Source organism: Saccostrea echinata, unplaced genomic scaffold, assembly GCF_033153115.1.
Source record: "Saccostrea echinata isolate AGI-Se365-2 ecotype Australia unplaced genomic scaffold, CSIRO_AGI_Sech_v1 ptg000001l, whole genome shotgun sequence".
In the NCBI taxonomy this organism is placed as follows: Eukaryota; Metazoa; Mollusca; class Bivalvia; order Ostreida; family Ostreidae; genus Saccostrea; species Saccostrea echinata.
This window is the reverse complement of record NW_026889750.1, coordinates 16,525,797-16,541,477: the sequence shown is the minus strand read 5'-3', so window position 1 is coordinate 16,541,477 and position 15,681 is coordinate 16,525,797. Positions and strand designations below refer to the sequence as shown.

Below are 15,681 nucleotides of genomic sequence, written 5' to 3'. Positions count from 1 at the left end.
TACGTGAATTTGTAATGTGGATAAAGAATATGTCAAGGCCGTGGTCTCAAGTAACGTTAAGTGTTTTAAAACACATTCTGCCTTCGAAATTATCGTCAAATTGAAGTGCAAACGACCACACACTAAACAAACGAGCATATTTATTCACAGAAAAGAAAATAAAAACTGACTTTGATAAAAATCTGCTATCTGCATTTCTCGTCTGAAGTGCGGGCGCATTACATGTATCGCTTACAAAGAGTGGCAGAGAATTTGATAAAAGCTGTCTTATCAGAAATCGTAATGACACGCCGGGATTATCCAAGATTAAGAAAAATCAACTCGAAGCATGCCAAGAACTTGGAAATCTATGTATGTACTTGGTGAATAAAAAAAAAGTACAATTAAAACCCTTTGTCATATAAAGAGTTAGCGTATATAGTATCTGGTGGCATATCAGTTACATGTACACTTAATTGACTTTTTGATCTCCATTTTAACTCTTACAATGGACTGAATTTCATGTTACGCCTTCAAAACCAACGTTTGAAATCAATTAACTTCTTTTGAATATATCTGATACCTTCATCAGAGGATAAAACTGAAATTGGATGATTTTATATTAAAAAATAGGAGTATTAGATAATAACGAATCTGTGGGTTTCAATTTCTGGTGATGATCCTAAGCAAACGCATGTAATCTATACAATTGTGAAATGAATTCCAATTACTTCTCACGAATTCTGATTTACATTTTGTATATTTTGAGATAAGGCATGTACTCTTTTATACTGCTTTCGTTCTAGTACATTTCTAATACAATGACAAAATCACTCACAGTCCAAAGAACTGCATTAAATCTGCATACGCGGTAGCATTTTGAAAGTACAGCTCTTTACTATGAGAATTCCCAACTTGTCTCTTGGCCAAATGGTCTCGTGCTATCTGGCTCGTAGAGTGACAAAGCGAGACAGCAACAACGCAAGAAACTATGGGTGAAAAAATCTTTGACCTTTTTTAGTCTCATCTGCCAGTCTAGTTTTAGAATGGAAGAAACGAGATAAAATTCTCGGTGTTCAAAACGCTGATGGCTGCTACTGAGCGTTTTGCTATGGATTCACTTTAAATATAGTGCCTTAGAATTTTCAAACATACTAGGTTTACAGATGAAAAAACCTGTAAATTCTAAGACTAAACTGTAATTTAAAATGTAATTCTACGTTTTGGAAGTAGCAATTGAGTACCAAGTCTAACTGGTATCAGGGGGTTAACCCCGTTTTGTGCGGTTACCAAAAGTTCATCACTTTCGATTTAAGGATTTGCTAAAATGTCACACACTTTTACGGAACTCCTCTGTTTTATCCATCAAAATATTCATAATTCTTTTTGCCTACGAACCCCAAAATTATCTATTCGCATTTTGATTCTTTGCAGTTTTGATAGTCTTCTTAAAAAATATAAAGAAAAGTTTAATTCCAGGTCACATGTTTTCAGAGAAAGAAAATTTCCATTTATTGTCTATGAAAAATCCAAAGAAGTCTGGTTTCCCGTCATATTTTCAGTGTCTTGCTCACTAACTCATATTTTTCTAATTCATATTTTGTTTCAATTAATAAATGCATCGAATTTAATTGCCAAAATTGAAAAGTTTAATGCAAGATATCTCAGCAGAATACATTCTTAACTAGAGGTCCAAGGACCTTAACGGTCACCTGAGTATAATACAACATTGTAAAAGATCCAAAGTAGTATAAAATAAAACAAAATATGATCGAAGCTATGTTGCCAAAAGCAAGAAAAATTAGATAATCAGCCTAATTAGTCTATTACTCAATAACGAATGCTAAAGCGGATTTATTTACTTGTCTGTATCTGCCCCCATTTGTCACTATCACCATTATGACTAAACAATACAAAAGTGCTTCAGCACCATTAGAATATCAATTGTATTCCTTCGCCCATTTGGTCTCCCTTGTTCTCTCAGTTTTGGAAGAAGCAAATTTGCTAATCAAAACTATGCACTTAGTTTCATTGTTAGATTAATACCCAGGAGAGGAGAAGATTTTCAAAGAATCTATACGGTTTCACTGAATGATCATTAGAGCTCCGCCCTAACTCCATAACCCCTGGCCCTGGGACCACAAATTTCACAATTTTGGAAGAGGAACCCTTGCTCATCATAACCAGCCACCTAGTTTATCTGCTTAGTAAACAAGGGAGGGGAGGAGAAGATTTTTAAAGAATTTTTGCATTTTTGCTAAATGATCATTAGAGCCACACCCTAACACCAATGCCCCTGACCCTGGGATCACAAATTTCACAATTTTTAAAGAGGCACCCTTACTCATCATAACCATGTACGCAATTTATCTGCTAAATATACGGGGGAGAGAGGATGGTTTTTAAAGAATTTATGCATTTTCACTATATGATCATTAGAGCCCCACCCTAACTCAAGAACCCCTGGCCCTGGGGGCACAAATTTCACAATTTTGGATGAGGCACCCTTGCTCATCATAACCATGCACGTAGTTTATCTGCTAAATAAACAGGAGAGGGTGGAGGAGAAGAAATTTTGAAAATTCCACATACGACAGCCAATTGCCACGGCTTATAAATTGCCACTTCCAACAGCCTACTGCCACAGCAAACGCCTACAGAATTATCTTTATCTGTTTATTCCGCATATGCATATGATAAATTCTACAAAAGAATAAATATCTACACGAGTCTGAAAAAGGAAGATCCAAGTTCTTTTCCAAGGAAGGTCGTTTTCTCTGGACAACGATCATGCAATAAATGTATAATGTTGCGGAAGTGCAAGAGCGCGAAGATGCACGACTTTTGCATCTTTGCCCTATATACGAAAGCATTAAGGTGCGAGTGGTGCCCCATCTCTGACTCTGATGCACAGAAAATTAATGGTCACGATCTATCATTTTTTTTCGTTTTGTTTTGTTTGTTATTGGTTGCTTCTCTTTCTTTTAATAAGATGGTTATTGCAAGAGGGCCTCCTCTAAGAATGCAATGAAAAGAAAGATAACTCTTTTTATAATTGACGGTATGGAATACATGTATGACTAGCTTTCTCTTTATGAATATATAGCGTATATAGTCTTTTTAGACAGACAGAGAAAGAAAATATTATAGATATACACAAAATAATTTCTATGAAAAAATATGTTGACCGGAATTCCCCCCCCCCCCCCCAGATATCCGGATTTACTATTTCTACTGGTTTCGTTTTTTGTTTAGTACAATATTTTTACGACTTGCCAAAAGTGAGACTGCTTAGATGTAAACAACTAATTTTATAAAACTTCAGAGAAGTCAAACACATCAAAGATGGATAGGGCAAGTGAAAGCAGACTGTCGTTAGGCAGTGCTAAGTCAGGAGGTTAGGATTTTACGCTGTTTCTTTCTTTACCATTTTCTTTGTCTTTAAAAATTCTGAAATCTGAGTTGACGTGCACCTGTAGAGCTTGTACTGCGTAACAACCATATTGATAGGTAAAATTTCCCACAGATCATAGTCATCTGTAGCATATATTTCTTGTAAGAGTTAAATTACACAATAATCACATTGATTATATATTCAATAGGTAAAGAAAATGAAGAGTTGCCATCAGAAAAAAATGTAGACTCATTTGGGAAAACCCCTCTACACATTGCCTGTACATATGGCCAGATCTCCATGGTGGAGAAGTTACTAAAGGTACATTTAAAGTATGATTTTTTTTGTGATATTTAACTATGGTTAATACTAGTACTGTTTTATTTTTTAGCAAGAATAATGCTATTTTTTTTTAAATTTACACTTTAAATACTCAAATCAGGATAGAGAGTAACTGCAGAACTGTAGCTCTCTGGTTGAGAAAATTCAGACAGACAAACCAGAGCACTACAGATCCAAGCATTGTAAAAATTAACCTTCAATTTATCACATTGCTTTTTTGTCGCCCATTTCCAGTATTATTTCTTGTATTATATGTGTTTCCGAGTGTAAGGCCTGATATTCATTAATTAACCATATATTTTACTCCTATTCCTGATACTTTATTTACCTTTCAATAGTTCCAAACAGCCCTATATGGCCTTGGAATGTCAGTTTTTAAACATTCGCATACAAACATCCATGTTGGGGAATTGCTAGAATAATAAAAACACCCAAGGTTAATTTATCTATTTTTTTTTTATATACATATCTTCTTTAATTGATGATATAAATAATATTTTACCCTCCTCCAAAATTTTTATTTTGATTTCCACGCCATATGTGTGCTCTTTCACAGATGTGTTTAGCACAACCTCAACATTCTATTCTGTAACATCAAGTGTTGACATATTTTTGTCACTTGAATTCCTCATTAATAGACTTAAGATGTAACTGTAACTTTGTCTGAGAGCAGTATAAACTAGTGCTGCTGAAACTTTGTGATACCCCCAACCATCTCTGTAGGTATCTGTAGGTATCTGCTTGGCATTGTTTCCATCCCTTCTACTGTGGTCATTGGTACATCATACACCAATAGCATCATAAAAAGCTTCAGAGACAATGTAAACTGACTACATTATATCTTGTATAAAATACCATTATTAAGTAGATCCTCAAATGTACAATACCTGCTGCATATTATTTTCTTTATAGCAACGTCATTCTCAGTTTTTACTTCAGTAGATAAATTTACATGCTTGATTGTTCTGATGAAGACCATCTCTGGTTGAAACTGGTAAACAAATAAATTTACTGTTGCATTTTCATGAAGTGTTAGTGATCTGTTTTATGTCTTTAAGTTTACAACTTTAGGTACAGACCCTATTGAACACTGTTCGGTATCCACACATGGGAATCTTCCGCATTTTCAACCTTATAGTGTTGGTTTCCAGTTTTTCTTTGTTTTATAAATATATTAGATTGTTAATCAGTGAGAAATCAGTATTATGAACCACTTAAAAAGTATACTTTATCTAGCATAACTTTTGTAGCAAAATCACAGCCCAATATCCAAGACAAAGACAGGACGCACACCACTTCATGAGGTTTGTGTAGGGGGACACAAGGAGTGCCTCCGACTGCTGCTACAGAATACCCCTGAGGTTAATATAAGGGACAGGGATGGTCAGACCCCAGCCCACGTGGCAGCCTTCAATGGGGAGCTGGGCTGCATCAAAATACTCCAGGATAAAGGTATTTATAGTATTTCGTAAATAACAGTTACATCAAATAGTTATTGTGATATTTCAATGCCAAAGAGCAACTCTGAAATGAAACAGAATATGATCTTAGACAATAATCAATTCCCTTTTACAGCCTGCTTAATGTAAGCAAAAATTTTAAAACTGGGAAAAAAACTAATGCTACTCAGAAGGTTAAAATTGGAAAAATTTGATTAAATTGAAGACATTACCATTTGTTTTGAACAAATCCATAACTACATGTACATTACACAGGACTGATACATTCATAATATGTGCATCTTATTATGATAATATGATTTAGGAGCAAATCTAATAGCTGAGGATCACAGAGGTAGACAGGTGGCACATTTTGCAGCCATGAGAAATCATAAAAAGATCCTTCAGTTCCTTTTTGACCAAGGAATAGACTTGGACTGTCGCTGTGAGATGGGAAAAACACCTGTACATTATGCTGCACAATATGGAGGTAAGTACCACAGATTATATTCATAAAAGAAATATATGATGAATTCAAATTCATCACTTTCATTCACATTTGCAAAAGATTATCCAAAGTGTTGAAAAGCTGATTTACAGATAGCTAATTAATAATATATTCTTTCAAAACAGAGAAAAAAAATTGAGAGCTTTGGATTGGATATAATTAGAGTAAGGTTTATTGTGTTAGTACTTTGATCATTTTCTATATATATATTTCATTTTCTGACTTATGCAGCCCTGGAGACTGTGATTCTGCTGGTTCAGAGGGATTGTGACATCACACTGACAGACAACAATGGCTACCTTGCTTCACACCATGCTGCCAGACATGACAAACTTGATTGCTTACGCTTCTTGGTCAAGCAAGGTTCCAACATAGAGGCCACTCAGGCTGATGGCAAATCCCCATCCCATGTGGTAGGTCAAGGTCATGTGCTGACATTGACCTGTAAGGCTACCAATCAGCACACTGTAAAAATAAATTATAAGGATGCAAGATCATGATATTTACAATATCTACATATACTTAATCATATTTCTTCAGAAGTCAATTGTATATGATGCTTATTGTTGAACATTTTTTCTAAAAAATAATTTTACAGGCAGCACTCCATGGAGCCATTAATGTGTTACACTGGCTCTTTGAAAAAGGAGCAGATCCAAACAAACAAGACTGTGAGATTCTTCAATTTGTTCATTTGTTTTTATCAATGTTAAGAATATTTTTATGAAACAATTTATTTGATTCTTTCTTAGATATTGAATAATTTGGAAAGGTAAACAACAAATACAAGTCTCAAATGATTGTGATTCTTCAATTGTTACTTTAATATTCTGGTGATTTTTCAGACTTTGGGAACACCCCAGGACATTATGCTTCAGAGGGAGGGTTTCCAGAATGTCTCAGCTGTTATCTTTATCATGAAGGGGACATTGAAAATCAGAATATTAAGGGTGATACTCCACTAGACTCAGCCAAGAAGGCAGGCCATCCAATACTGATGCAGAAAGCGTGTAGGTGGTAAAAAATTAAGAATAAACAGAATTTTTAAAAATGTGTTTAATCCTGATTTGCAACAAGTCAATATTATGCAGATCTTATAATTTGTTTAATAACATATCAACATAAAAACATTCCAGTGTCATCAAAAATTGCTATAATTTTTATTTTGTTTGTTTTTTTTTTAATGTTAAAAAACAATATTTTAATAATAGATTTTCATTAATTTTGTGCTTAACTTTTTTTTGCCTGTAGTAAACAATGAAGTACCCTGTAAAACATGTTTCCAAAAACACAAGAAGGCAGAGTGGGAGCGGTTGCATCCACCTGCTAATGTGGAGAGACAGATCACAACAGCTAAATCTGTAGCCTACAAAAATCCACTCCCTAAAACCGAGTATGTACAAACTTTATTATAGAAAAGTTGTTGGTCCATGAATTTATTAATTTTGTAGTTCCTTTGAGCTGAAAACCTGAGAGACTTTTTGCGATGTTTGTTTACAATTATTAAAATGGAAAATCATAGCTTCTTTTCCAATTTTAGTCACTTTAGAATTTGAGGCAAACAGTTTAAAGTGAAAAGAAGTTGAAATTGTTAAGTGATCTTCTGTTGTAGAACCAGTGAGCCAAAAATTAAAATAAGATTTTGAAAATCTTTCTTACTGAATATAGACCTAAAACTCATGCAACAAAGATAATTTTCCACCTCTGTGGTAAATAATTTACCCTAATTATAACCTTACCATTAATTTTAAATATTTTTTTTTTAACTACACAGGAAAGCACCAACACAGCTGGAAATAAATTTGATGAAGAGAGAGAAGAGACTAGAGAAACTGATGCCAAAACCCACAGGACCAAAGCGAGATGTCTCGGCTCAGTATTACGGACATTATCTCGATCCTAATGAAGTGTTTAAATTCAAGGCTTCTGAGGAAGCCATTAGATTCTAACCTGGAATTGACAGAAATAGTTCAATAAATAAGATGGATTTGCTTGGTGAACTGTAAGAGACCAGCAATCTTAGGTCACTGAAGTGACTCAATTGGAGCTTAGTTGGTCATAACCTAGATGACTTGACACTCAGGTGACCTTCAAGGTCTATGGGCCTCTTGTTAAGAGAATAATGGTTTATTTATATGTTGTCTGTGATTTTACTAGACTTCTCAGAAAACTTACATAACTACTGTCGGTAAATTTTAAAGCATTCTGTACTGAAAGTGTTTCTGTGATATATGTATTAAAATTTCTATTGTGGTTATTTGGCTTTTAAATCTTACATGTAGTCATAGGTCCAAAGTACATGTAGTATTACATGATGTTTGTATTTGGTATATCAAAGCAAAATCACTAGAGACATATTGAAAATATAACAGGAAAATTCATCAGCATCAAAAAAGTTACAAAGTTTATTCACTTTGTATTGATATGTTGGCAACTTTTCAATGGAAGACCAGAAAAATAGCACATCCATGATTACTGTCAGTGCACAGTATTGTCCAAAATATAAGATGTACTCCTTATGATCCAAAAATACCAAAGTCTGTATCAATATATATAAGAAATAATACTCTGAGGTACACAAATTTTACTTAAATACTGTACACGTGCTTTATTCTGGGAGGGATTATTTCACAATAAGTACGCGGTATGTCATGCACGAAATTCCCACGGAAATTTGTCACAGAGTACTTGAAGTTTAAGTTATTAAATGGGAATTTAAGAAATCCGTGTAATTTTATATCCGTTGATATTCCGCGAAATTATGACCCCGTGGAAAAAGTACGTTTACAGTGTTAATATCATAAGCTTTGATGTGAGTGACCTCTTTAGGATTTTAATCATCAAAATTTCATATGATTTATCAATTTAAGGAATAACTGTCTAATTTTTTGGATTCATGATGTGATCAATCGAGTGGCTTGCGTGATAATTTGCATAAACGCCGAAGGCGTTTATGCATAAAATTATCACGCAAGCCAATCGATTGATCATCGTCATGAATCCAAAAAATCTGACAGTTATTCCTTATATTTACATGCTCCTGATTCTGCAAATTCCCGTGCTAATAGCCCCGCTTCTGTCTCTATTTGTCCCGCCCCGCACGTGATTTTTTTTTAACCGCGCCTATCGATGAACCAGTAGATTTTTGTAGAAATAAAGTGTTTTTACAATTTGTAATTTTATCTCGGACAAAGACATTGGAAATGTAAATATTTTAAAATTAATGTCAAGGCCAAATCAGCTCCTGATATTCCTCTCCATATGGGTTTTCTTTTGTGTTTCAAATTAATAAGTTCTATTTTTATCACCTATTCTGACAAACTCATTTTCAAATTTTTTGCCACCTTTAACCTAAAAGAGTTCTCTTTTGGTATCAGAGAGGGTGAATTTTTATAAAAGGTTAGTTTTAGGTTTTATATTGGATTTTTCAGTTGTAATATATTGTGAATGTGTCATAGAAAAATATTTTATTTAAAAAAAAATTCAAAAAACCCTTGGGGTACGGAACACGGGGGGGGGGGAGGTGTCCCGTCCCCCAAGCACCTGTGCATGTTAAAGATCAAGATAACGAACAGTGATCAATCTCAGATTAAGTAAGCAAAAACAAATCATGAACAGGGCAAAAACATTGACCCCCTGGAAACACCAGAAGTGGGATCAGGTGCCTAGGAGGAGTAAGCATCCCCTTGCATACATGAAATATGGAGATATTAAACGAACAGTATTCAAGCTCAAAGTCCATTAAAACAATACAAATCGGGAGCAGAGCAAACACGGACCTCCAAAAACATCAGAGTTGTGATCAGGTGCCAAGGAGGAGTGAGCATCCCCTGCCGACCGCTCACACCCACCGTGTGCTCCTTTTCATGACCGGTAAATAACGGAAAAACTCTAACTGTGAATTATTGCCTATCAGTGGTATCCACATAACACTTCATATACAATAACATATTTCGACATATGACCTAGGAATAAGCAGAGGAAATCTTATCTCTGGTTTGAAAAATGACCTTTCCTGTGTGGATTTTATTTGTGAGTATTCCTTGTTGTCTGTGCTCAAATTCATGGAACAAGCGTTTGTTAATCAATGATCAAACTGCGTTACATGAAACGATTCAGAAATTACAAACGGAATTGCAGCAGTTAAAGTCGGAGGTGACTCAGCTGAAACAACAAAGAGCACCTGGTCAGTGTCCTAATTCCAAATCAAATAGCTTCAGTGAAAGGCAAAATAATCAAAAAACGTTCTTCACCATGAGAACGATATTGGAAAAATCATCAGATGCTTAAAAAATGGGGAAAGTATTAAAATGGTTTTGTAATACTATGTGTATATAGCTGTATTGTTTTAATATATTTGTGTAGTGGCCACTCCTCTGTCATCTTACACGCGGTGGGGACGACATAGCTGTCCAGCAGGCTCTACGCTGATTTATCGGGGTAAGGATGCTTTACAACATGTATAACTGGAATTTGTTAAAATATGGGTACTTAATTCCTCTATCTAAAAACGTCGATGTATATTATAATGATATTCAATTCTTTGTTAAATATCTTCTGAAATTCGCTTCATTTGATGTCACCCCTATTGTAACATCGCAAGTCAATCGTTTCATTTGTGCTTGCGGTCGATAAAATGGATATGTACTCACTTCCAGCCAGTGTGAATGAATATTAAGATTTAGTTACAATAGTATAGTTCTCCCCATGTCTACGCCAGATAAAAAAAATGTGGAGGATCGATACATTATTGCGGCTACTTCAGATGTAGTGACCAATTTATATATTACCCACAGGTTTTGCCGGTGGCCACTCATACAACGAGACAGGATCTGGTGTTAACTTTCTATGCCTGCCAGATGATCCTTTATGGGGTATACACAAAGACGGATACAATTCTTACTCTGGTTGGATACTGGGGGCGGAATATGAGGGAGGGTACTTTTTTGAGAGCGGCATCCGTGACTCTGACGTACCATGTGCAGTGTGTCTGACCCCCCACTCTACATCCATCGTGATCCCTGCGAGGAACGCTTGCTATGATGGCTGGCACCTGGAATATACCGGGTATCTAATGTCTAATGCCCATCGACATCCCGGAGAATCCGAATATATCTGTGTTGACGCACATCCAGATGTTATTCCAAATAGTTCAAGTAACACCAATGGGGCTGTCCTATACATGGTAGAGAGCATCTGCCAGTCCCTACCATGTCCACCTTATGTGGCTGGTAGAGAACTGACTTGTGCTGTATGTAGTAAATAAAATAAATACCATGATAACATCTTTCCTACATTTCAATTTAAAAAAAAATCTATATTCCTAGATGTTGTGTGCATCAAAAAAGCTTCATTTTCTTATTTTGGCTTATATTCATTAAGTTTGTTTATTATAACAATTTAAATGAAAACCATTGTGCGTTTTATTATTGCTTAGAACTAAATTAAACGATAGAGTTTTATACGATTTTGCTTTTCAGTCATCTCAAGTTTTTCGACCCCCCCCCCCCCATGTAAATAGATAACCGACCGCTGTGATCAGGGGAACATGGCACTTTGAGAAATTTTAGTAGCCTAGTTGGTTTCTTCAATATTTGATGGATGGTTTTCCCTGTATCTTATATATAATTATCATTATGTCATAAAATGAAAAAAAAATTCCTTCGTTCAGAAAGCAAAAGTTCCATTTTAAGACATACATGGTAATCATTATGTCTTAAAATGGAACATTTGCTCTCTGAACAAAGGAATTTTTTAAAATAGATTTTTATTGGCAAATTTCTCAACCTTGTAAGGCAAACATAGTACAATTTTATATATTGTTCAGAATTGGACCCTCTCTAGATCGGTGCATGAAAGAGGTGTCATTCTTAAACTTAAGCTAAATCAACCTGTCAAATTCTCATGTTTGCAGCACATTTTGCATCAGGATATTATTTCATACATAGCTAGAACTGAAGCTCTCTGGGACTGAAAATTCGGACATATACACACAACGTTACAAAGGGCTACAGATATGAGCAATCCATGCCTAAAAGCATGGTAATCGGTTTATGAACCCTATATTTTACTCCCACCCGTTTTAATTAATTGACCTTTTACAGGTTTTAAACGACCATTTTTGACCTTAGGATGTCAGTCTTAAAAATTTTCTATTCAGACGTCCATGTTCAGACACACTGAAAAGATTTATAAAGATTTTTCCCTATGTATTTCCATGTAAAACTTCCAGTTTGATGTCCTATTGTGGCATTATTTGAACAGTTGAATCTTCTCTATGTCATGAAGCCTTCGTTTGCTAGTAAGTTTCCTCGTTTCTGGCTTTGTGGTTCTGAAGAAGAATATAAAAGATACTGATCCGTGTTTGCCTTTTCTTGATTATCTGAATCCCCCTTTCCTCAGGACACTTTGTGGCAAAGTTCGGTTGAGACTGGTCCAGTGTTGCTGGAGAAGATGTCGAAATACGAGGACGCTCACAGACGGACAGAATATGACGGAAACATGTGATCAGAAAAGCTCATATGAACCTTCTGTTCAGGTGAGCTAATATAAAAAACTAAATAAGAAAGAATAGAAAACCTGTGGATAAGACACGTTTTTTGAGGAGTCGCCGTAAGTGGACAACGGTGAAATGACCCCGATATTCACATCCTCGTAAATGAAATTTGTTAATAAAATAAAAAATGCACTAGTTTTGAACTTTACAAAGTGAGGGGAATCTGACGCTCATTTATTTGTTAAGCTAAATAAAGGAATTAAATATTAGTGTTCATTCAATTGATGATTGTTTTATTTTGGGATAAACGTGTGCCAAGAAGGTAAGATATGGTCTTTCAATATATCTAACTAAATTACATATATTACATATATATTATATTTTTAATACTGTACTTACGTTAATTACTATATTCTCCCAAAGATTTAAAAAAAAAATAGAAAAAGGCTCCAGGGGGAGTCGAACCCTCGACCTCCAGTTTACTAGACTGGCGCTCTAACCAACTGAGCTATGGAGCCCTGTGATCACCATTCAAACACAGAGGAATACTGTATAGGGGGAAAATAACTCGCGGTGTTAATATTAGCTATATTCACGGTGTTAATAAATCCGTGAATTCAAGAAACAGTGAATAAGTTTTAGATATTAAACCTCAATGTTTTATTTGGAAATTTGAGAATAGACAACGATAGGTATATATACGTACAATACATGGTCATTCAGTAATTACGAGTCGTACTTGTCATTCAATTATCTTAATTATCACGCTTTACTTTAATTCAAAAAAGCAGCTAATAACCTGTATTTACTGTTAAAAAGCTGTTTTAATAGATACATGTTTCATCAATCAAAACACTAGGTTTTGATTACCCGTGCGTAAAGTTACCGCGTGTATTTGTTACCTGCATTAGCATTATGCTATTAGTTTTAATGGAAATTGTAGATTAAAAAAATATCATTCGAATAACTATCGATCTTGCTGAAGATATTGAAGGATATCATTACATGTATATCTACCTACATTAATACATTTATTAGCGTCCATTTTTTTTCGCTGCGATGTGTTATACATTCGGAAAGATGTGTACGTGTATATATGCACTCATCGTAAAAGCATATAGGAAAGTCATTTGCCGTTTATAGTAAAAAAAAAAATTAATAACGGCAGTTGTTTTGATGAATTATTAATTAATTAATTAACTACTAAATCTAATCATTTTATATAAACCTAACCTGTTGATCGCGAAGTGAATACATAACGTTGATAAATGTCATTTCTAGCTATATTATGGATTATACGGATAAAGACAAGGGAGGTAACTTTTATTATACATTGATTCTGCGAATTCAACAAACCGCGATCGTGTCCGAGGAGAGAAAAACGTGAAAATTACAACCCGTGAAATTAATCCCCTGTACAGTAGTATCGCTTTCATGCAAAGGATGACTGCACTTAACGCCTGTTTTTGGGTCTTTTTCGGTTGCTTCTGTTGCTTTTATATCTAAACCTTGTTTCACTTTTGTATCTTTATGAAAGAATCCTGTCAATTTGGAACCAAATTTAAATCTTAAAATGATTTTAGACTGTGATACAATAAAATGATTCAATGTTTTTTGTCCTTACTGCTTTCCAAATATAGTGAATTTACACTTACCTGCCCTTGATTGAACATTAGATATGCATGAGAGGTGGAGCTAACATTGTAAGAATGGGTCTAAAATTAGACTTGATAAATAACAATGACATGTTTGGAAAAAAGAACGTGATCACTCTTTCCAATCTCCTTCTCCATTCTGTATGGCAAAAATACACTTCTGACTAAGGTTTCAAAACGAAATTAACAATATGAGCACGTCAATGTAATTAAAGCAGATTTTATATCAATGCCAGATGACTTGACGTGTTCGAACACAATGTCCTAGTTAGCACAAAACATGCTACCTTACAAGTCACGTGACGGAATTTAGTATTCACAAAGTTATCTGGGGTAAGAAATCACGTGGTGAATTATAATATTCAACATGTCACAATCCTTGGTTACAACACAGAGAGCGGATGTAAGAAGAAGCCGTTTTTTCTCTTTTTCACCATGAGCGCATGTTTGTCTATTAATCTCCTTTTGACACATTATTATTTATGCAAATATACAACTACTGTTAAACGTAGAACAATAGACAAACATGCGCTGACTATGTATAAAGTCAGTAAAAAAGTGGGCGTCCTCATTATCGAACGGAGATTCAAGAAATTGTGATGACCCCTGCCTTTGAAACAGATTCGAAATTCGTAAATACACACTTTTATTAAACGTAATTACATAAAGTTGTAGATTGGATGTTGACCATTCTTACAATGAAAAGAAATATGCTTGTTTTGAAAGTTTATTTTGTCGCAAATTTCGCATGTCCTTAAGTGCAGTCATCCTTTTAAAATAATCTATAGAATTATATCTGATTGCTAGAGGATATAAAATTACATATATCTGCTATCAAGATTATCGGGAAAAAAGAACATGAAATATACTTCCTTTTTAACAATGAACACAACATGAGAATATACCCAAAACGAATTTTAAAAGAATTTTATAAGTTGTAATTATAAGTTTTTTTTATATAAAGCTTTTATAAATTGTAAAATTGTAATGATTTTTTCAGTTATTTAAGTTTGCTCCTGAAGGATTTCAGATACCTTTCATAACCTTTTTTTTTAATTCGGAAAGATACCATAGCCAATCTTTAAAAGAAAACATGATAATAAAAATGTGTTACAAACTTATTATATTGATTCTTGGGGAACAGATGGTAGTAAATACATGTACAGGAAAATTGAGTCTCTATGGAACACCAAATCAACATAAACTCCAAAAATGGAAAAATAACATTTGATTATTTGAAGACATATTCAGTTTATTTTATACGCACAACAATTCACTTAAAGATCTTTTCAAATAATTAATTATATGTATCTTCAATTAGTAATTAATGCGGACACCAATTCAATTGTTGATATCACGTATTGTTTTGCTGAATTGATATATGCAATAATTATGTTTTGAAAAATTATTATTTTAAAAAAATCATTTCTAAGAAAACTGTTTTTTTTTTTTAAAATAAATATTACTAAAACGTGTTCCCCAATTTATTGTGTCCTTCTTCATATTCACGCGTACTATGAAACCTGCTTTAACTTGCCACCATTGTTTATGTAAATTTTTGTATACAATCGTAAAATTGTGATAAATTCAGTTCAGCTCTCTTCAAATATCAGCAAACATTAATGCGAGCCATAGTTAAATCGACAAAAGCAATAATTCAATTCATGTGCGTAAAATTAAAATTAATACCTCTTTCAATTGACTTATTCGTATGCTCGCAATAATTGAATTATTGCTCTCTTTTATTGAATTCATGCGCACATTGTTATTCACTTTGATTGCATTAAAGAGCGCATCAATCATTTCATGCGCACATCAATCCAATTGATGAAATAAATTCAAATGATACATATTGTTTGTTTGTTTTA

The 15,681-nt window shown here is 34.1% G+C and overlaps 2 protein-coding genes and 1 non-coding gene across 3 annotated transcripts; 2 read left to right on the top strand and 1 right to left on the bottom strand.

The window, feature by feature from the left end:
* The first annotated feature begins 3,281 nt into the window (after positions 1-3,281).
* LOC133191782 (serine/threonine-protein phosphatase 6 regulatory ankyrin repeat subunit A-like) lies at positions 3,282-7,915 on the top strand. The gene is made up of 9 exons (XM_061327551.1): positions 3,282-3,376; positions 3,582-3,694; positions 4,966-5,167; positions 5,480-5,644; positions 5,894-6,075; positions 6,261-6,333; positions 6,508-6,672; positions 6,914-7,055; positions 7,437-7,915. Exons 1-9 carry the CDS (start codon positions 3,325-3,327, stop codon positions 7,609-7,611), a joined length of 1,269 nt encoding a protein of 422 aa, XP_061183535.1. The 5' UTR covers positions 3,282-3,324; the 3' UTR covers positions 7,612-7,915.
* Positions 7,916-9,667: 1,752 nt separating this feature from the next.
* Positions 9,668-10,928, top strand: LOC133191681 (short-chain collagen C4-like). Its single transcript, XM_061327449.1, has 3 exons — positions 9,668-9,848; positions 10,028-10,102; positions 10,459-10,928. The coding sequence occupies exons 1-3, from the start codon at positions 9,668-9,670 to the stop codon at positions 10,926-10,928; spliced, it is 726 nt and encodes a 241-aa protein (XP_061183433.1).
* Positions 10,929-12,602: 1,674 nt separating this feature from the next.
* Trnat-agu (transfer RNA threonine (anticodon AGU)) lies at positions 12,603-12,676 on the bottom strand. The gene has a single exon. It is a non-coding gene; the product is annotated as a tRNA-Thr (tRNA).
* Positions 12,677-15,681: the final 3,005 nt, after the last annotated feature.